The sequence below is a fragment of the Porites lutea genome, chromosome 2 (assembly GCF_958299795.1).
Source record: "Porites lutea chromosome 2, jaPorLute2.1, whole genome shotgun sequence".
In the NCBI taxonomy this organism is placed as follows: Eukaryota; Metazoa; Cnidaria; class Anthozoa; order Scleractinia; family Poritidae; genus Porites; species Porites lutea.
Genome location: NC_133202.1, coordinates 20,306,642 through 20,329,141, shown reverse-complemented (window position 1 = coordinate 20,329,141; position 22,500 = coordinate 20,306,642). Strand labels below are relative to the sequence as shown.

Sequence of the window (22,500 nt, the reverse complement as noted above, 5' to 3'; positions counted from 1 at the left end):
TGGTCGCTTACGAGAGGTGGTCGCACATGGAGGTTCGACTGTATACTGTATACAACTTGCCCGAATAATTATTATTTAAATATTAATAATTACAATGATGCATAAATTGGTGTAAAATGATGTATAGATGTTTTAGAAACAAGGAAAAACTTAAAATTTTTGACACATTGTAATTTATAACAAGCATAAAGGCATTTACAATTGTCACCGAGGGAAAGTTGTATTTTGGATAATTGTTTTTTGAAAGTTTCGAGATCCTCAGATTGATGAACTTGTACTGGCAAATCTTCACAGATGCGACTTTTATGATTGAAAGAGTGCTGAAATTTGCACGATGACGTTAGAGCCTCGCTAGCCTGTGCCAGGCTCTCAGATAGTATAGTGCGGACGTATTAAAACGAGCAAAGCGAAAATAAGACGCGCGCGACTTGGGAAAGGGAGCGGTGGCGGTGAGAAGAATGGGAGAGAGTCTCTCCCCAGCCCCCGCGTATTTTTCGCATTTATTTTTACTGAACGACTTTTCACCACTATCTCGGAGCCTGGAACAGGCTAGAGCCTCGCAAGTCATACTTGACGCATTTCCGTATCGTAAGGAAGCTTGTAGGTTTTCGGAGGTATCATTTTTTGACACCTAAATAGCAAGACTGATGACAGGAAAATCCAGCAAGGTTGTGTTTATTCGTATGGGTTGGTATCGCGAAGTCATGTAGCTCCAGAACCATTCAATCGCTGATACGGAAGCTCCGATATCCTATAATTATTTTTTCAGGAATATTCGATGCTAAAGGAGTGAGATTTGTTTATTATTGTTCTTTCGAGACAATTTCTCTATGAGGATCGCTCTGAAAATGTTGAATTCGAACTGTTGGATTTTCAACCTGTTTTATCAGGGGAGAGGAGCAGAATAGGAAGAAAGCAAGGAGAAAACGAAATGTTGGGCTGGATATTAGGAGGTAATTTATGGCTTTTTTTAGCTCGCGTGATGACAAGGGATGGGGGACTGTGATCCCCTTGAGTCTCCTTGGTCGGATTTACCGAGAAAGCATGGAATCAAACTTTGACACATTTCAGGTTGGTCGTTTTGGAAGTTATCTGACATTCAGAGCTTCGCTCTCACTAATAGGACTCTAATACATCATTTAGAGATTTTTCCTTGCGATATTGGGCAGCCGATGGTATTTCGCTTCGTCTGGGTAAAGCAGAAATGAAAATTTGATAAGAGATCGTTTCAAGCTCTCTCGAAGCTCTCGTTTCCCTACTTCCCTCGGGGTTTAGCAGCGCGCTCGCACATTCTCTCATGACTCGCTTCGCTCACCATAAATGGAGAGCTTGCTCGCAGGTCCTGGTTGTATCAGAGAAGAACACCTTGATATTGCCTTCACACACCCACATGCAATGCATTTTAAGGCTGAATTCAGTTTCATTATTGACAGAATCTGAGTCGTAATCAGAACCGCAAAGGGGTATTATAGAGACCAGTGGATACAACTTTCCGATTTCTCTTACGACACAGTGCCCAAATTAAATCGTAGACATAACAGCCACAACTGTAAAATATTCAACATTCCCTTTTTTTGCTTCATCACCGTATCTGTAGGTGTATTCCGGAATAAGAAGAAATGGAATAAACTCTAGAAATCACTTCTTTTGGCTGTCACTGCATGTATTGCAATATTTAGAAAGGTGCTTGAAAATATTTCGATCTACATAAAGTTTAAATGGTTCGAAAAACACGGTAGAAGAAATTTTTAGCAAAACGTTTGCTTATTCTAATTCCGGAATCAGATCAGATCTACGAGAAGTCGCTCTTTTTTCTTAAGGTTGATTTCCACTGACGCGTTTTTGGCTAAATACGCACGTTAATGGACGTAAATTTGAATCACGTAAATAAAATAGAGGTAACTAAAGTGCTGAGCTTAAACGAGAATATTGAGCGAGGTTTAACTTTTACGCTTACGTGCGACCTTTCATGTAGACTGCAAGCAGTCTCTTATTTTTCTTTCCAAAGTTACTGCACGCGAAACCTAAGCACGCGAGTGGCGAATTAAGCCGCAACAGAAACTCATAAGGGGTGAAACCCCTTATGAGTTTCTGGCCGCAAGCCGCGAGAAATGAGGGCGTATCTCTTATTGTAATGAAAACGTCGTGGGTTGCAATCGCGCTGGATGAGATAAGAACTAGACGGATTTAAGAGAAAAGGTGGACTGCAAGCAGTCTACCTTTCATGCATTGCCTCTATTTTATTTGCGAACGTAAATTTTACGCACGTACGCACGTAAAAATTAACGCGACATTGGAAGTCATCCCTTAGTCCGTCGAGCGAAAACACGTGAGGCACGAAAATGGCCCGCGCGGCTGCCGCTCTCGTTTCTCGCGTCTTGCGGCTCTGCTCCTCGACACTCGCGTTAAGAAAAAGAGAGACTGCTTGCAGTCTAACCTTTATCCGCGTTGCTTTAAACCACTGAGGAAGATTGAGCACCCTCAAAACGTCTGTTTTTGGATCTTTTCTATGAACATTTTCAAATTTTTTAAAAATCAATCTTACCTTTTTCCGCACTGCTTGAGAGATTAGGGAGCTTTATACATCGGCAACGGCAACGGCAGCGAAAACGTCACTTTTATAATGATTTCCCGATTTTTAAAACTTTGTAGTGTTTATTCCAATTCGCTGAAAATGTCAGATGAAGGCGAATTTCCCTGGAGGTATATTTTTTACGTTGTAGTCGTGCAGTGACGGCAAGAAATCTACAAAAGAGTGTCCTGCACGAGCAAACCTATTGCAAACCTTTTGTTTTCTGCCATTCTCGTTTCCGTCTCCGGTGTGCGAGTGAACTAATTTGAACAAGACGCCTAAACTCGTTTCCGTGGGATGCGTTGATCTATGGAAGCATAATGGCGTTCTATCTGAATTTGGAAAAATTAGGGAAACCAGAAAGATGTGTCATGTTATAAGCATCGATGAGAAGGTTACCAGCGTTCCGTGGGAAGACCATAAGCCGCGTCGTTGCGATATAAACTGGAAACGAAAGTGTTGCCCATTTTATAACTCAAACAAACTCAAATTTAACATCTTCGCTGCGATCGATCAAGTGAGCGGAAGTCGACGGGTTTTGTAAGACGCCGCTAACATAACGATGACTCATCTGGTTTAGGTCGATGTTATCTAGGGTGACAAAGTTCGATAAAGTTCGGATGTTTTAATCCAAGATAAAAGTTTAATATTCCAAGATGCTCTTGATACGGTTAAAAATTAATTGCAATGTGTTTCCAAGGTCTCAAAGTTAACATAGTTCCAATGATTATACCTGATTCCAAGGTATAGTAAGTTTACTAAGGTCCTGATCCATGTCCCATCCAGAAGTCCAATCCATGCCAAAAGCGAGTCGTGAATCGACGAGGACAATATTTTTGTGATTTCGCCAAGGGTACGAGCTGAAATTTACGCGATTTAACCTCCCATCGTCAAGGTGTTTTCGATAAGAAAAGAAAAAAAACTGAACTCTAGCTGTGCTCGGCAAAAACTGGCGAACTCCGAATAGAAAAATCTACTAAAACCTTATGAAAAAGCTAGATCTAAACAAGAAAGAATCATGAAGGGAAGAAATAATTTGGCTGAGGTCGCCTTTCGTGACTTGCCAGTATCCCAAAGGATTTCGCTGGTTAAAAAGCCATCCTAAACCAGGAGTGGGAAAACTCAAGGGCGACAAATTTGGCAAGGGACGTTCTGATTTCAACGTTCTTCAGAGGAAGCAAATCGATTAAAAAAAGGTACAGTTTTTGTACAATCTGATTGGTCGGCTTGGAAGAAGAGATAATCGATAAAGATTTTAGGCAATCCTATTGGCTGGCTTTGCAATTTTGGGTACAACCGAACCGGACAGGGGCACCCAACGAGAATATAGTTCAAAACCACTTAAACATATCACTGTTAAACGTATTTTAGTATTTAAACGGTAGATATAGCCATATTTTTATCCCCTAAAAATTTTTCATCTGTTCGGATTTCCTAGCTGAAAGCCTAGTGATCCGAAAATTATAGGGATCAAAACTTACCTTTCCGAAAATTTCAGCCAGAAAAAAGGCTCCCGAAAATTCTAGGTGACCTTTTTAGGGTAAAAATCCGTTAAAAATAGGCAATTATACCATTTTTTTTGATGTTCGAAAATCATAGGAGAGTCAGGCAAGCAAGAAATGTTACAACAAATGTTCCGAAAATTCTAGATTTAAAATCGTCTTCCGAACAGATATTCTTCCGAAAATTGTCGTTGGGTGCCCCTGACCGGATTTTTACCGTGGAGTGCCAGAGGCATCCCACGGAAAAAGGAGAACGACGGGGGTCTGGGGCGGGCGCTTCTTCTGGTCAGCGCATAACACTTTTAGCACATGCTCTCCAGAGAAACCATTTCGTCATCGTTGATTGAGTTGGCTGCCATATTGTTAAGGCTTTTGGGAAGTGTGGGAGCGAAAATCGCTGTCTATTTTTAGGACTTTCCGTATAGCAAAGTCCATGATTAGCCATGTCGAAGGCAGAACAAGTCTTGAAGCTTGAGCCAGCTTCAGAATTGCGCTTTCGGGGTATTTTGTGATTGTCTATTCTGTTGTCGATCATTGTCTAAGTCAATCCAGACGTGCTTTCAGTTATTTAACTAAAAATGCTTTCACCTGGTTATCACAGGATCTTTTACAAAAGTCGTCACAGCAAATCTTAAACTGACGAATCCTACGGAAAAGAAAGTATGCTTCAAAGTAAAAACTACGGCTCCAAAAAGATACTGTGTTCGTCCAAACAGTGGATTTGTAGAACCTACTGGGGTTGTAGAAGTGGCCGGTAAGTTGTTTATCTAATTTAGCCAGTTCAAACTTCAGTTATCATCTTAAAAAGTTTTGTAGGGAAAACTGACTTTTCTTTCCACCTGGTTGCGTGGCAGTGTATGTTTTACTGCGATGTATATTCTCATACAATTTTTTGTTAATGAATTCAAAAGACTTGTTCCTACACGCCTTCAGTTTGCTCTACCTTTCATATGAATGTATGGGGTAAGCTCGTCATATGTAATTTTGAATTAGAATCACAAAGTCACAATAGCAAACTTGGTAAAATATGAGGAAAGACTTGCAACCTCTCTGAGAATTTCTACAGAGACTGCAACTTCATTTTATTATTACTTTTTATTTACAGTTATGCTTCAGCCATTTGAATATGATCCAAAAGAAAAGAGTAAACACAAATTCATGGTTCAGACGATGTTTGCCCCAGAAGGACAAATTGATCATGAGACATTGGTACGTGGTGGTTGTTATTTCTTAACACTTTGAAATTACAGCTAGTTAACTAAAAAATAAAATGTGAAATTTTGGGGTTTTTATTGAAAGGCAGGTATCAGGCTGATTTAGCAACAGAACAGGAATGTCAGTTGATGATGGTGTGTGCAAATGAAACTACTGGCTTGACCAATGTTAGAGCGGCAAATTGGGAACTGGAAGTGGAGTTTATTCTTTTCTTTGCGCTTTCCCGTCGTCAAATGACGTTTCCATTGTGTTGCTAAATCAGTCTATTTACAGGAGGCAGTCACTTCTTCAACAACCTTTGCAGTAGTCATCTTCAGAGTCAAAGTGAGTTGTATCTCTTCAGTTGATGTTAATATACTCTGGTTATTGACCTGATTGGTCAATTAAGTCATTTGACATACGTGTACTTAACACTTTCTTTGGCTTGGTTAATCCTCATTTCTTTTTCCTACATTATTCCCCCCAAAAAAGGGGGATGCATGAGCAAAAGTCTTGTCTTACTGCCCATTTGTATAGGTTACCTAGAAAGTTGTCTGCATCATGTTAGTCTTCTTTTTTTGATAGGTCATTTTGACAAAGACAAGAGTGACAAAGTGGATGTTAGTTCATTTGTAGTATTAGAGCCGTGTCCTTTTCTTGTGTCTCTAACTTCTAAAGTTATAATTTTTTGTAAGCTATTACCTCTCAAGTTATGGCCAGCCAAAAAATGGGTTGTGTGTGACCAAAATAAGTTTGACAGGAAAATGTTACTAGGGATAACCCATTATGTCAAGTCATTCACTCCCCAACCCAATATACCATGTACATGTAAGAATATTGAAGACATTTAGCGCTATCTTGCATACATGTAATACAATGTAACTCTTTGGCTTTGCCTACCTTTTTTGCAGTACAGTGAAACCTCTAGTAAGTGGACACTAAGCCGGGCGTGCAATTAACGTGTTATGTTTCCCTTTATAATGAACCCCTATTCAGCAGACACCTCTATTAAGCGGACACGGGACTGAATTGACAATAGTAGTATTGGATTACGTCCTTCAAATGTGTAGTGTAGTCGAGTAATAAAGATAAATCAATACATTTAGCTATCGATGAACTGTAGATTAGACTGATATCCTGCCACATGATTGTCCTCCAAGTTCAAGTCTTCCACAAAGTACAGCACAGCTTCCTTAAGAGCATGGAACTCTATCACAGTACAGAGTAACTGTTGAATGTTAATCGGTAACAAACATTGCACAATTTTTACAAACCTCTATTAAGCGGACACCATCTATTAAGCGGACACTTGGGAAGGTCCTGAAGGTGTCAGCTTAATAGAGGTTTCACTGTATTCAATATTCTGACGTTTTATGAAATCGCTTCTCGTCAATATGCCTACAGTCACGTCCAATACTCCTACACTGTTGTGACTGTTAAGGGCAGTTGACGGATCGTACAAACCGTCAGCATTGTAACTGTCCATATTGTGAGTGCATACGAAGGGTACATCTCATTATTACATTGGGGCACAGGGTGTTACGGTCCCGTACGAGGATCGCAATGGTCAATATACTTCATTGATACGGATCGTAACTTCCTCATTCTTTAAACCATAAAACAAAACAAGCATGCTCAGGCAGTTATATTCCTCGTTCTATAAGCCATAAATTAAAAGAAGTACGTTCCAAATTCCTCATAAGCCATAAAGCAAAACAAGTGCACTTTAAATTTAATATTCCTCATTCCATAAGCCATAAACCTAGAGAAGCACATTCCAAATGTAATATTCCTTGTTCCAGGGGCACCCAACGAGGATATAGTTCAAAACCACTTAACATAGCATTGTTGAACGTATTTTAGTATTCAAACGGTAGATATAGGCATATTTTTATCCCCTAAAAACTTTTCATCTGTTCGGATTTCCTAGCTGAAAGTCTAGTGATCCGAAAATTATAGGGATCAAAACTTACCTTTTCGAAAATTTCAGCCAGGAAAAGGCTCCCGAAAATTCTAGGTGGCCTTTTTTAGGGTAACTATCCGTTTAAAATGGGTAATTATACCATTTTTTAGATGTTCGAAAATCCTAGTAGAGGCAGGCAAGCAAGAAATTTTACAACAAATGTTCCGAAAATTCTAGTTCTCAAATCGTCTTCCGAACAGATATTTTCCCGAAAATTGCCGTTGGGTGCCCCTGTTGTTCTTTAAGCCCTAAACCAAAATAAGCATGTTTCAAATGTAATATTCCTTGTTGCATAAGTCATAAACCAAAATAAGCACACTTCCAATTTATGTAATGTTCCTAGCTCTATAGACTAAGTAAGAACAAGCACACCCTATCACCAATGAAGCCTGCTCTAAATGGCCATAAACAGCGTGACTACAGCTCTTAACAGAACATACATGAGTTTTGCAATCCATAAGATCTGTACAGATGGACAAACCAGGTATACCTTCTCATGCAGCCATGAAAATTTGCTAAGTCCCACTGATGAGGTGCAATTTATGGACTGTAAACAGCTGTTTACAGACTGTGTATGAGTTTTGCGATCTGTACAATCCATACGGATTGACGAACTGTATATACCCTATCTTAATATGAAAATATTCCTAGTCCCACTGATGAGATGCAATTTTTGGACTGGACTGTACATGAGATTTGCGATCTGTATGATTGGTGGTGTCGTGTGTCGTTTTGTTCTGATTTCAGATTGGCCTTTCTCATGCCAATGCCAAACATCATTGAATACTGATTTGCACAGTATGCAAATCACAGCCTTGAAATTGACACAGTGCGTTGATCGAGAGGTGAAGTTCAAATTTTGTTTCAACCCGGGACGATTGAATTTTCTAACAGTGCTTTAGATGTTTGAGCTCTTAGCCACTGAAGATTTTGTTATTACCATGCCTCCGCTGGTTACCTAAATTCAAGCCGTTCAGCTCCTTGTATAAATTATACAAAAGCATTGTAAAGCTTTGAAAGTGTTGAAAAGCGGTGAAAATCATGAAGAACCGTTAAAATCCTTTAACCGTTGAAAAAAATAAAGCTGTTAGCCAACCTGTTGAAAGCGTTATGAAAAGGCTTTGGAAAAATCATCACAAACCATTTGGAAAAAGTTACAAGCTGTTGAAAGTTTTTGCGTACCCATTGGGAGCGTTGAGAAAGCCGTTAAAGCCGTCGGAGAAACCGTTAGCTACCTGTTGGTTAGCCCTTGGTTTTTGCCCGTTTAACACAAAACCGTTAGTGTACGTTTTCGCGTGAGAGGTCACATTTTCGTGGCAGTAGTTTTGAAGATTAATGGCTGATAAATAACAATTTTATTATTCACCGTAGTAGAGGTGGCTAGTGGTTGTTATTCAATAATTAAGGTAATCAAGAATGGTACTTATTTACCAAGCCATGAAGCAGTGATTTAATTGAACACAAAAAGATGATTTTTAACACTTTAATTGCTGCAACAGTTACAATTTTGGCATGCAAATGCCCTCTTAGCCATCATGTTTTTTTGCCGACAAATACAACATATGAAGGCCTTTGTTTAGCTTTTGCAGGGACATTTCTTCCAAATGAATTGGGAATTCTTTCTGTATTGAAACCATTCTGATTAAAACACCATTTGATTTAGTTTCAAGCTTATTCATGAACATGTTTGGCATTACTTGTTGCTTAAGCATGGAGGTGAATCAGTGAATAGCACTGGATAGCCTGAGTTTGAGTAGCCAATCAGAGCATGCGAAAAACACTGTTTCAGTATATACTTGGTTGGACAGTGTTCAGGGAAAGAACATGATGTTGTATCAACATTAATTCTAGATGATTAGATGTATACTGTGCCAAACTAGACATGTATATGTGTATGTAATAAAGGTAATCAAGAATGGTACTTGAAACACAGCTATGGCGAGCAGTTTTTGTCCCTGTGTTTTTAAACAAGTTATTGCTCATGTTATTGTTCTGAATTCAGCAGTATCATCATTCTTATTTTAATTTAACAGTGGAAAGAGGCGGACCAAAGTGCATTTATGGATTCTAAGCTGAAATGTGTCTTTGATTATGTGGACGAGAGTGAAGCACCTGTAGATGGTAGTATGGGAGGAAATGTAAGTGGTCAATTTTAGTCATGTTACATGTAAGTTATGAATATGTTTTTAGGAACTGTTTGATCACCTGTTGGGAGCTACCCCTTTAAACAGTGATGAAGGTGCTCACAGTATTTGGAGGAAAAATTGGTCAGTTGGTACTGCTTGAGTTCTTGGAGTATCTTTTATGGCTGAAAAGGCTGAAAAAATGATTGCCTGGTTATTTTTTGATGAAATTATGAATATATGAAAATCATATATGAGAATACCCTGGGTACCAGAGGTTTTTTCTCGCATGGGATGAGGAACTTCATGGGCCGCACGAGCGGCGAAGCCACGAGAAAAAACCTCTGGTGCAGAGTGCCTTGATTTACTATGCTGGATGGACCTTGACCTTGTCTCTTATCTGTCAATCAAATCAGTGTCACAAGCTAATTCAAAAGTAATTACCAAGGAAGGAACAACACGCTGGAGAACAAAAAGTCACACTATCTCCAGAATAACAAGCTTGAGTTTTCATAGAAATCATTGCTTAAAGAGAAATCTTGTCACAGTACAGTTCTCCTTAATTTATGTAGCTTTAGTATGAGCTGCAATCCATTCTTCCAAATTTGGATCTGTTAATCACTAAGGAGAAATAAACATCCTGCAAAAACTACTAACGAGCTGAGCCCAGTGTGACATAACATTGCAGGAAACTTTCACATTTACGGACAAAAGAAAACCGCTTTTAGTCATTAAAATCCAGGAAACACAAAAGTTTTTTTAGCTGCAAATGAAGAAGTTTACGTTTCAAAAGAGGTTAAGAAAAATGGTCTCGACTCACATCAGAGGGAAAATCATGCCGACCAGAAATAAACCGCAGAAAATCAATATGCGTGTCATGACCTCTCAGTATAAAACAAGGGGCAAAAATAATACACATTTGGTCAGTCGTAATCTGTTTGAATGACTTCGGCTATAGCCTGGTCTAAATCTTCCGTTCATACAGGCATCTGATATTTCCAAGTCTCTTCCAAAAAGCGAAAATGTACGTGATTATGTGCTTGGATTGTTTCAAACCACCCGCGTCCCTATCATGCGCCTATTGTGATTGTAATCCAATAAGAGCGTTTGAAACATTCGATATCTCAAAGAAACCAATCAGCAAAACATCCAGATTCTGGATGTTTTGGTATAAGCGGGGTTGTTATTGGCTCGGCTCTATCAAAGGGATTGCGCTCTGGACTTGACGCTTTTCACGCAGGTCACTTTGTAAGACTTAACCGAAACCGGAAACCGTGCATGAAAAGCCTCTGGCACCCAGGGTAATATGAGAACTGCGGGTGAAGAATTATATGAAAGAATATCATTGCAGTTAGAGACAGAACTTTTGCAGTTGCGAAAAGAAAGCCTGTACAGACTTGTACAGGATTTGAACCCTTTTACCTCTGGGATGCCGGTGCGCAATCTACCGATTGATCTAACAAGCCAACTGGGAGCAGGTTGTTGTATTGGTTCATATTAAACCTGATGATGAAATGAAATTATGTATTATATGTTATGCATAGCTCAAGTGTCAAAATTTGGTGCATATGAAGAACTCATCGTCTTTAACATTCGAAAGTATAAATGTTGTGTCCATAAGTCATATGATATGTCATGTGACCATTTTTTGCAAAATCTTTAATAATTGACAAATTGGTGGCGGGTTTAAGAAAAGATATCAAGCAATAACCTTCAGTTGCGTTTAATGCTTTGAAGTTTACAAAAAGTGACCTTTCTCATCCACCAATGCATCTATAAGAACTGACCTATAACTTTAGAATTCACGTGAGCTTTTTGGTATTTTTATTGCAAATTTGACAGTTTTATGTTGCAAGTCAATTAGGAGGGCCAATAGAACATGGTTCATATCAGAATATCAGAAGAGAACTTCTAGTTGCAATAACCTTATGACTAAGGATAACAGCTATTTCTTAAATTATTGGTGATACTTCATTGGTTAAAAAGCAGTTTTGACTCAGTTTCCTACTTGTATGATGACTATTCAGTCCTAATGCTTCGTACCCAGTGTTGAAGTGTGTGTGAAAAATGTGGGCATAATAAAGGCCAGCTTTAACCATACTGTTTCATAACTCTGACCTAGATATTACGCTGAAAATGTAAAGAAAAGATAATTCAAGTCAATGTTATTCCTAATTAGGTAATTCCTTGACAGATCTTTGAAAGAAATGCAAGAAAATGTAAGCAACTCACTGTCATGGAGCATAAGGAAAGGAAGAACAGCCCTTAGCAACTGTTGCCACTGAAAAGTCTCGTTTTTGTGCATATGTATACTTTAGTATACAACCAAACAAATCCCTAGCTGGCTTTTTTATTCCCTGCCTACATGTACTTTTCGTATTCATCTGGCAACTTAAATATAAGTGTCAGCCCTGAAATATTGAATGGTCTTAAACTTGTTCTTTTACTGAATTTTAGTGATGCGTATAATAATATTAAGTCTGTGTATTGGCCAGCATAAGAATTAAAAATCCTTTTTAATGGATAACATGTACAATTTTGTTTAGAAACCTACTTGTAATTTCAACATGCATCTTCTCCATCTAGTTTTACATACATTCAGTCACATTCATGTGGTACTAATGAAAAGAATTTGTTTGGATTATTCTTGTGTCATTTTTCTCTCTTAGGCCCCAATGTAAGGAGAAATCAGCCCCCTGCCATAATTTCAACTTGTAGCCTGTTAACTACACAATGTTGTGCAGGCACCACTGGTAATTTAAAGAAAAATGCTAATTAAATTATTTATTTTTACATGGCAGGAAAATGAATCTTTGAACAACAGAGAAGTACCTCTTCCTTCAAAGATATCTAAGTTAGAACCAGCACCAGTTGACAGTGGTACTAGTAACATCAAGACACCTTCTTCACATAATCGAAATGGTTCTTATCCTGAACCAGGACTGGAAGCTTCCACATCAACAAGATCTTTGCAGGTACGTAAAGATTGATGCAAAAGATGTCGCGCTTTTCCAGAACGGGTTGGTCCACGAATTCTATCCCTTGAATCCCTTGAAGGCATTGATTACTTTAGAGCACGTGAATACTTTAGTAGTTGAAAAAAAGGAGAATCTTAATGAGCGAAACTTCAATCTCGAGGCTAACTGCAGGTCGGGTGTTGTAAACTTTCATTGTATGCAAATTTAGTCTTGTGATAAGCATGTGGTTTATTTTTCTGGTGATGATTGAAATAATATGCCAAGTTTTATTGAGGCCCTTGATTTTCGTGTACTTATGCACGCATACAGAGAGAAATTGTCGAATACAATGTAAATGTAAATATCCTGAATCCTGCTTTGTGTAGAATTAATCACCTCCTCATTTCTTATATAATCTTCAAGCAAGCGAGACTTAACATTACTAAAGAACTTTCTTGTTATTCCATCATGTTATGAATAATAAACTAGTGTACTGGATTAATGAGGTTAACTTATCTCCCTCTTGGTCAGTAATAATTTTTTGTAATGTTAGTAATGTTAAATGTCTTCTGTTAATTCACTACAGGCTGATGAAAGAAGAACCATAAATGAGGAATTAGAAAAACTGAAAAATGAAAACACTGTTCTTATGGTATGTATTGCATTGTGTGGTCATATCTTTGCAAAGGCGCAAATTCAGTCATTCTTGGGGGGCTGCCATTCCTCGCTGTTTAGTAGGCCGTTTCTGAGTTGAAGTAAACCTCAACACGAGGCTACTGTAAGTGTCAGGGGCACCCAACGAGGATATAGTTCAAAACCACTTAACATAGCATTGTTGAACGTATTTTAGTATTCAAACGGTAGATATAGGCATATTTTTATCCCCTAAAAACTTTTCATCTGTTCGGATTTCCTAGCTGAAAGTCTAGTGATCCGAAAATTATAGGGATCAAAACTTACCTTTTCGAAAATTTCAGCCAGGAAAAGGCTCCCGAAAATTCTAGGTGGCCTTTTTTAGGGTAACTATCCGTTTAAAATGGGTAATTATACCATTTTTTAGATGTTCGAAAATCCTAGTAGAGGCAGGCAAGCAAGAAATTTTACAACAAATGTTCCGAAAATTCTAGTTCTCAAATCGTCTTCCGAACAGATATTTTCCCGAAAATTGCCGTTGGGTGCCCCTGAAGTGTGTAGTCTTTGCTAATGTAAAACATTTTCACGGTTTCACACTTGACATCTTTTTGGTGGCAGGGAATTCTGGACTTCTAAGACTATGATTTCTTTGTACGTACTGTTAAAAACTGATTTTTAGATAGGAAGCTTCATGATTTTAATTTATGCTATGAGCTAAAAGTCTATACTACCCACTGGACTTGGGGGATAAGAGGCATCACTGGCTCTTTGACCCCCAAATATTTCGATAACGCTTTGATAGATTTCGCTCAAACTTTGCAAACATCGAGGCGGTTATTGGAGCTCCCTTGAATCATTTTGGAAGAACAGTTCCCAGTACCGAGAAACATAGCCTCCCACGCAGGCTTTCTTAGGGGAGCTCGTTTTTCATCCCTCCCCACAAACGCCTGCTCAACCGAAGACAACATTCCCTTCCCATGCTTAGCAAACCACATTGTACTTTCCATATTCTGGAAAGTTGACCTTGACCGCAAGGTAATCTGATAATCACTCGATCTACGTGAAACACTGGGAAAGCTTTGTGGGCCTCTAGATTCATAGCAGCAAAAATAAGATTTAGTCAAATTTTAGAATACTCCATGCACTGCATAACCTTAGCGAAGGAAAGAAAAGAAGGGAAACGGTAACTCCAGGGTCACGTTTTAGTCGCGTTTAGCCTGTCAACACTTTATTGCACAACTGTTAATTGGTCACTTACCACTCAAATAAAACAATGGGAAAGGAATGTTGTTTTCGGTTGAGCAGGCGTTTGTGGGAAGGGATGAAAAACGAGCTCCCCTAAAAACGTCTGCGTGGGAGGCTACGAGAAACACGGCCGTAAGTAAAATAGGTAATGGCGTCATTTCGTTGCTATGACAACTCCGCTGTCATTGTAACTCTGATCATAACAAATCTTCATCTTTTATCTTAAAACGATTCGCAACGACGAGTTTTAGCGGAACGCAGCATTACAGTATTGTCTTGACTGGCTGCCACATTGTTCCAACATTGCTAAGCAGTTTTGCGCTCAAAATCGTCGTTGCGAATCGTTCTGTGTAACATCACTTTTATACAGCTATGGTGGTAATTTTTTATGCTGAAACTTGGGAGATATTGATCCAGAAGAACCCTATTGAGCCACCTCAATAGCGATCGAGTTTGAATAAAATGTGTTAATTGTTTTGTTTCTTGTTAATTTGCTAGGAGGAGACATTAAGACTCAGGAAGAATGTGACGCAGCTTCCTTCGCCAGCTCAGGCGTCTTCAGCTAGTGTGACTACAGTGCCGTCACCACAGCAGCAGCAGCAGACAGCGGCAGCAAATATGCCACCTGTGGCAATAGCCTATCTTGTCATAGCATTGATATGTGGAATAATTATTGGTAAATTTCTCTTGTAAAAGACAGTGGCTCTTAGAGTTATTTTAACGTGACAATTTTAGATCCTAATAAACAGATGTGGAAAGGAGTTTTTCCATCAACCAACAGCAATGTCCTTGAGGTGCAGCAACGTTTGCTTTGAAAAGTGTTCAACACAATGATTCACCTTGGAAATATATATGTATTATCATTTTTCCCCTCCTAATTCGACTCTTTTTACTTTCAAACGCTTTTGTGATCTCATCGGTGATGTAACCACAGGACTCAGACTTGGAAGTGAAAACTAATTACAATGTATGGTCAATTTTAAGTAAAAATCATCGACAAACTAAGTGTAGTGATGAGTACTGTTAGAGTATGCTTCGTCACCATAGGCCAGACAAAAAAATATAATTATCAGTTGTCTATGCCAGTAACAGAAACATTGTTACTGAGGATGAATATGGTGATGAATACATTTTTCCGCCATTTGACAAGTTAAAAATTCTTTTTTTGCTCATGTGAGAATAATATCAAACACTTTTCGGTGATGGGCACGGGTCCGATAAGCAAACAGTTAACGCTTCTTCAAAAAAGGGATGATGTTAAAGTGTCCTTTTAACAGTTAATAAATGTCTGATCTTTCAATGATCACAGTGTTCATTTTAACTCATTTCTTTCTTGCGACTTCTTTCTTTTCTCCTATCAGCGTCAAACTGACTCTCCTCTTTACAGTAAGAGTTGCACAAATTTGCAAGATTTAAGCACTAAACTACACTTTTTGTCGTCGGAAATGCAACACCAAAATATTCTCACAATGTTTCGTCATTTTCTGTTTTTCTTTTTTAGAAAAACTGTTTGTGCCACATTTGAAGACCGCGTACCACTCACTTTACACCTTGCTTAAGGCTTCCATTCCAAAAGGCTCCCTGTTCAGACTTTGAGACTCGGCACGCCGAAAACCATATACTGTTGGGCCGGCAGTACTTATCCGATAAGCCAAATAAGAATGTTCCCCTCTCACCACCCCCGTGACTACCTCAAATATAGTCAATTGCCTTACTAGAGTTTTTTGCGTTAGAATTGGGGAGTGGTACGTACGATAATGGAGATCGGAAAGAAAAATACCCTACTCTGCGCTGGTTTTTCCTGCTCGCCTCTCTTTGCGCCTTCCCCACTACTTTAAAGCCTGCAACAAGCTACAATAGCTTTAAGTCAACAAGCCTTTTTGAATGTATGTTTGAGGCAAAAAAATGTGTGTTCAACAAAGAAATTCAAAAGGACCGGTAAATATACGGGACGTTCATTGAATTGTATAAACGATGATGTTTTACGCTACAATTTTAGGATCATTTATTTATAGAGCTGGGCACGTACGGTCCCGTTTAGGCAATAGAACTCGCAAGTGTTCAACAAAAACCGCGTTGTAACCCCATTTTCAGTTTTCCAAACGCTTTTATCTAAACAACATTTTTCGAGAGGAATTTGAACGAAGCATAGAGCGTAGACTGGAAAAGCACTTATTATCTTAAAAAAAAAAAAAAACCGTTAAGAAAGTGATCTGGAGGTCCACTGATTTCTTAAACCGCGGCCTTAGTTAGACTTCGTTTAAATAACCGACCCAAAGTTCACATTGAATATTTCACGGAAAAAAGGGTTGCCCAGGAGCCTGATTTAATATTCGAACCGGTAGCGTATGGTTTTGTATACCTTTGTTCCGATCCGACCAGCTGTTCCGACTGTTATTTGATATGAATATCATTTCCCTTCTACTCTCAAATCCAGCATTAAAGAAAAATATTACAGGTAACTTGAACAAACTGTTTACTGTTATGTTCCTCAATCTTTCTCGATACTACCTCGAAAGAGTGCGTTGCTGGTAACTCAGTTTTTTCATTTTTTTATTTGTTTGTATAGGTCAATATATTACCCTTTTCATCATCATTTCAACGTCAGTATCAGCGGCAATGTACCAACAAGTCAGACAAACGTCTGTAAAATAAAATTTCTCTCAACAGCAGCTAGTACCTGACAAATGAAGCAGTGACCTGTAAACAAGTGCTGGATATGCTTTGCTTCTCAAGCGTGTCTTGAATGAAAATATCACAGGTACTTAAGGTCGCGCCTGGTGGGAACAAAGCGGATAAAATAGCCACAAATACACAACTTAATCGTCATATCTTTATATTACTATAACAGCCAGTGTTTTGACTGAAGCGGTTGCGGCGTTAAAAAGCCAAAATGGAAGGCGAAAAGCACTGTGAGGTGGAATTCGAAAGACAACGCTCCCTCAGTGTTCCAGTTATATCGATAGAGAAAGTACCGGATGACCGCAACGGTTCTAAATCTGTGAGTTTTGAGAGAGAAACGAGGACAGAGAATCGACGATTTTCTGAAACACGACAACCAAAAAACACGACTTCACATAAAAGTGTGAGAAGACTCTCAAGTGGGGGGTTGATGCGAAATCAGAAGAGGAGACCGTATGCCAAAACAGCGATCATAGATAGAAAACAAACTTCTCATCACGTAAAGCAGCCGAAACTAAGAGGTTTCACTACAGGAATAATAACTAATCCCGCACCGCGTGCTCTGACTCACGCTCAAAGCCGGCGCCAACGATCGAAATCCTTACCGTTATTAAGGGAGAGTTATGAACAGGACCACAAACATTATGACGGGGAAATTTGGAGTCCAGCTTCCAAAGAAAGACAAAGCTCGGATTCAAAGACTTACCGTAAGATGTTGCATCAACGTAGCATGTCTCTCCCAACGTGTTTACAATATGAGCCTAAGCCGGAACAAAGCCAGAAGCATGAGAAGGAATCGGCGCTGTTTAGTACAATGCGCAACACATCAACTTCAGCTAACTTTGAGAATTTTGTTTTTGACTTAAATAAACTGTATGTCGACAGTTTAAAACAAAGTGATCAAGAAAAGCAAGAATTGTCTTCAGTAGAGAGAAGAAGATCCTGGCCGTTCTGTTGGAGCAAAAGTGTAAGTAACCAATCTATGGAATCTTCAGGACAGATCTCCGCTAATTTTGATATTGGACTTAATAGACAAGAGTCGTTGTTAGTAAACTCTAACAACATCAGAATTCAAAGAAGTAAATCTCTCCCGTTGATGGGAATTTCTTTATTTGGTGAAGTTAGAACAGAAAAGAAGACGATAAAAGATGAAGTTTCTAGAGCGGATAATGGATATCAGCACGAGGCTAGTTTCCGTTGTGGTGACGTACTTGGCGAAATTATTATTAGAAAAGAACATTCACGAGCAAAGAAAAGAACTCCAATAATTCGCTCAAAATCCTTGCCCTTCGGGTTGAGCATTGAAAGTGAAGCAAAGATGTCACCGAATTTAATACCAAAAAACTCACTGATGGAGAGTTTACAGCGTTATCACAAGTTACAAGACGCCGTAGCAAACAGAAGAAAGGCAAGATCTCTACCTTGTATTTACGCCGGGAGTTTTCCCAATAAGGAGACTTTGTTTAAGGTTCAGAACATTCATTTAAAAACTGACGAAACTAGCCTTCACCAAAAAGAAAATAGCGAGGAATCTGTATTAATCACCGAAAAAGTCAACGGAAATATTTCACTACTAATGCCGTTAAAACGGGCGAGGTCGCTTCCTTTGAACCTATTGGAAGAACAACAGCAAAGTGGAAATGACCATATTAAAAACGAAACAAAAAAGGAATCTTTCGGCAAACATCCAGATTTCATCGGCAGAGAAAAGGCGAAATCACTGCCTAATATTTTGGAAGGAGAACACAGTCTGAGTTTTTCACCTATTGCGATGCCGGAACTTCTGGAAAAAGACAGTAACATTTGTGAGACAGTCACAGCAGAAGAAAATATTTACAAAACAGTTGTTGAGGTAGAAAGCGAGGAACAAAACATTTACCCGAGTGAAGGTAACGGCATTTCTACTGAACAAGACGAAATTGGCGCCAATTCAGAACATCTTGACACTCGAGCAGATTTCTTGAAACAACAGGAAGCAAACTTAGACAAGCATCAACCAAACCTATCATGCCCTCATAAACTTCGGAAGAGGGCCCGAGGCTTTTCAGTCCCCTGCTTATTTAAAATGGAAAAAATTGTCGAGGAGCCAAGCGATATTGAACTTCGTTCCAGGGCGCGAGGCTTTTCAATCCCTGGTTCATTTCAAATGGAAAAAATTCTTGAGGAGCCGAACGATAGTGACGGCTCCCAGACGCAAAGAATTTGCGATGAATACGAGAATAATGAACAAAATGACACTAACAGCGAATCTAAAGCGGCAGACATTGTCGAAAACAACAGGCTGTCTGACAAATCATCAATTGAATATTTCGGTGCCCCGAGCTGTAATGATAATAGTACTGTCTTTTTCCATGACAAATCAAGAGGCAAACAAGAGGGAAGTCATCAAATGTACCACCACGAAAATTATTTGCAAAGATATGACAAGGTAGTTAGCCAGGCTTTAGCGAAAGTAAATCAACTTGAATTCTCAAAATCATCCTCTGGTCTTCACCGTGCAGCTGCTAACGGAGATTTGGAATGTGTTAAACGATTGGTCGAAGAAGGTGATGACGTGAATGGTGTTGACGAATCAGGCTGGCCTGTCCTGCACGCAGCTATCACAACCGGAAACTTTGATTGCGGCGAATGGCTCGTGGAAGCCGGGGCTGACCTAATACATTACACAAACTTTGTTATTGACGAATACAGAATTCTAACACAGCAGGTTTATCAAAATTTCTAGCTCTAGTACGATCATTCAGCTCTACACTCGCGACTTGACCACAATCCGTCAAAGGTAACGGTAACTTGAAGACTGTGTATGCTGCTGTTGAATTTTCTAAGTTTGAACGTTTCATTTCAAAAATGTCACGAACATATATTATTGATAAATAGACAAAAGCAACAGAACGATGTTTAAAATGTACTAAGCACAAGATGAGGACACCTTTTCTCTTTAAAAATATTCGCAATCAGTAAGACAAACTTCAAACGCGACAAGGTAACTAGTTAAAATAGCCCATAACTTCGGTTTTAACACTGTTATTTTCAGTGTGCATGAACAAAGCCAGACGGACTAAACATTAAGCAACGCTTTTAATTGCCTGTTAGTCTTGTCTCTCTTAGTTCTCAATGTTATGATATTTACAAAATGCGCAGTTTACAGTATCCCTCAAACGAGATTAACCTTATGTGATGACGTCGCTCGGGTTACACACTTGGTACATTTAATTAAGCTGTTTAATGCAAGGTCCTGTCCACTTTAACTCTGTTATCGTATTTACCAAAACGTATTGGTTTTAGCGTTTTTGCATCGCTTTCGGCCGTCCACTCTTATCAACAAAAAACGCATATTATTGGATTGCAATTAGCGCGTTCTGATTCGCTGAACTAACTCAGATTCTCCTTGGCTATTTACAGTCCATTGTTTTGGGATGGGTGTCGAAGTGGCGTCACGTTTTGTAACAGTTTCGGAGGACGAAGCTTAGCGATAAACGAATCAGCTGTACCCGGCAACAAATACCAAGAAAGGAAAACGACGTTGTTAAGAAGGGTTCACTTTTGAGAGCGATTTCTACACCTCTTATTTCACAGTTAGTTAATGACCAACCTGAGATCAGGCTCAATTTTCGTTTCACTTTGTAAATAACATTCCGGCGGGCAAGGCGAAACGAAAAGAGATTTTAGCGCTGGCCGTTAGAGAGAATGTATGAGAACCGCTAAAATTGGGCCTGATCACAGGTTAGTTAATGACGAAAGGTCAAAGCACATAAAAAGTGTGTGCGTTTTCCTACGAAATTGAATCAGTGTAGTCGGGGTCTTTACGAAAAAAAAAATGAACTCTTTGCCAAGAGATAGATTACTGTTAGCCTATTCTAGGAGTTCGGATATTGGAGTGTGGCGCGAAGGAAGAGAGCGAGAAAAAAATAAGGAGGAAAAGAGGAAGAGGGAAAGAGGAGGGAATTCCCTCGCCCTCACCCCTACCCCTCCCCCTTCCTCTCGTTTTTTTGTTTTTGCTCACATCTCTTTGCGCTGTCGCCACGATCTGGACGCCTGGAACAGACTAGAAAAATGTCCGTTGAAAGACAAAGAAATAGGTTAGCATATTTTAAGCCGATACGAATCGGATGCCAGTGTCTTGCCTTGAGGGGACTCCACTCCTCATGGATCACTTACTGCTGAGGACTCGACTTGTAAGAAGAATACAGTTTGATCATCTCACTGAGCGTCCTCCAAGAAAACAATAAGTCAATATTTTCCAGGGTACGAGCCCCCTCTCTGGCCACTTGCCGGATTTGTTCTCGGTCATCCCGAGTTCAAATCCTCTGCCACGCTTGTAAATAGCCAACTAGTTGCCTCCTGCCAGTTGGGGCTTTTAATCCTGTTATGTTATATTTGAATTATTTGTTTCTAATTATTTGAGTGGAATGCCTGTAAACTAGCTGGATAAGCTAAGTACATCATTTTCCACTATAAACAAGCCTTTAAACCTTTTTAATTGGAAAGTGTTTTGTGACATGTGGGGCGTCCTTGCCTAGTTGACGCCTAGTTCCTATGCGCACCTGCAGCCTTCTCGGACAAAGTATTTTGGGCGATGACGTATCCGGGACAAATGGCTTATAAACTCCCTTGGACCATGTGACTCGAATGAAAGTTCAACTGCATTACTACATATTAATTACACCTTTTTTAATGTTATAAATCACTATTTACTTTTGAAACCTCCTCCGGAATCAAATTTATTAAAATGAACAATATTTAAGAAGTATTTTATTCACGAAAAAGTTTCAGTAGAAAAAGTGGCATTTAAAATAAAGTAAAGCAGCATCATTTTAAATGAATTTATTACTCCATTAGTGAAAAGGGCATGAAAGCAATTTTCTCGATAAAAATACCTTTCAAAAGGTTGCGTTCAAAAAAATGTATTCAATACTGTACACGCAATCGGCCGGAAAAAAATTCTTGCCAGGTCTGTCCCTTACTACTAGTCAGTGGACACGCCGCACCCCCATACACCGGGGAATGCGGGCCAGTGCATTAGCGGCAGATTTCAGCGGTTTTAGACTGTCACCGTTGCCACGGTATTGTGGAGTTTTCGACAGTATAATACTCAATTATCAGCTAGCGGGAACCAAAACAGGGCTTAGACAGGGATTTGCCTTTGAGACTATTTTGCTTTTGAGACACGGAAGAATACCAGCACGAGAAACGAGGGCAAGCGAGTAATTTGCATAATTTTACTTTTGCACTCTCTGGCTGTGAGGAAAGAAGGACGAGTGGCTCTGGGGACGAGCACATTTTTCGTATGCGATATATGACGATCATACCTTCTGAGTACATGTGGATAAAGCAAAATGGCGAAAGAAGCGAGTGGTAAAATACGGCATGTTATCGCCGATTCAGCTGCTTTTCTCAAAAATGCACCTGTTAACGATTTGTGTGAGAATGTGTACACAGTTGAAGAGGTTGTAAGTGAGATCAGAGATGCGGCAACTCGCCAGCGTTTAGCGGTGTTACCGTACACTATTCAGTTCAGACAGCCCTCCACCGAAGCTCTTCGAGCAGGTACTGTTAAAACGCTCAGTTGCTGCTTTATTACTCTCTCATCTAAAGCACTCACCACCCATAATTTCGACGGTAGAAAAAG

At 39.3% G+C, this 22,500-nt stretch overlaps 3 protein-coding genes across 4 annotated transcripts in view; all 3 read left to right on the top strand.

The window, feature by feature from the left end:
- Nucleotides 1-4,408: 4,408 nt before the first annotated feature.
- On the top strand, nt 4,409-15,492 carry LOC140927992 (vesicle-associated membrane protein-associated protein A-like). The gene is made up of 7 exons (XM_073377705.1): nt 4,409-4,575; nt 4,676-4,828; nt 5,180-5,283; nt 9,265-9,369; nt 12,156-12,329; nt 12,898-12,963; nt 14,688-15,492. The coding sequence occupies exons 1-7, from the start codon at nt 4,518-4,520 to the stop codon at nt 14,880-14,882; spliced, it is 855 nt and encodes a 284-aa protein (XP_073233806.1). The 5' UTR covers nt 4,409-4,517; the 3' UTR covers nt 14,883-15,492.
- Nucleotides 15,493-16,834: 1,342 nt separating this feature from the next.
- LOC140927990 (uncharacterized) lies at nt 16,835-21,570 on the top strand. The gene has a single exon (XM_073377704.1). It carries the CDS (start codon nt 17,083-17,085, stop codon nt 19,594-19,596), a length of 2,514 nt encoding a protein of 837 aa, XP_073233805.1. The 5' UTR covers nt 16,835-17,082; the 3' UTR covers nt 19,597-21,570.
- A 623-nt stretch (nt 21,571-22,193) lies between these two features.
- The window catches only part of LOC140927989 (RNA-binding protein NOB1-like), an 8,632-nt gene continuing 8,325 nt past the window's right edge, over nt 22,194-22,500 (top strand). For both annotated transcript variants that reach the window (XM_073377703.1, XM_073377702.1), the window contains exon 1: nt 22,194-22,418. In XM_073377703.1, the coding sequence (XP_073233804.1) occupies nt 22,208-22,418 (211 nt within the window). In that variant the 5' untranslated portion in view covers nt 22,194-22,207. The remainder of the gene's footprint in view (nt 22,419-22,500) is intronic.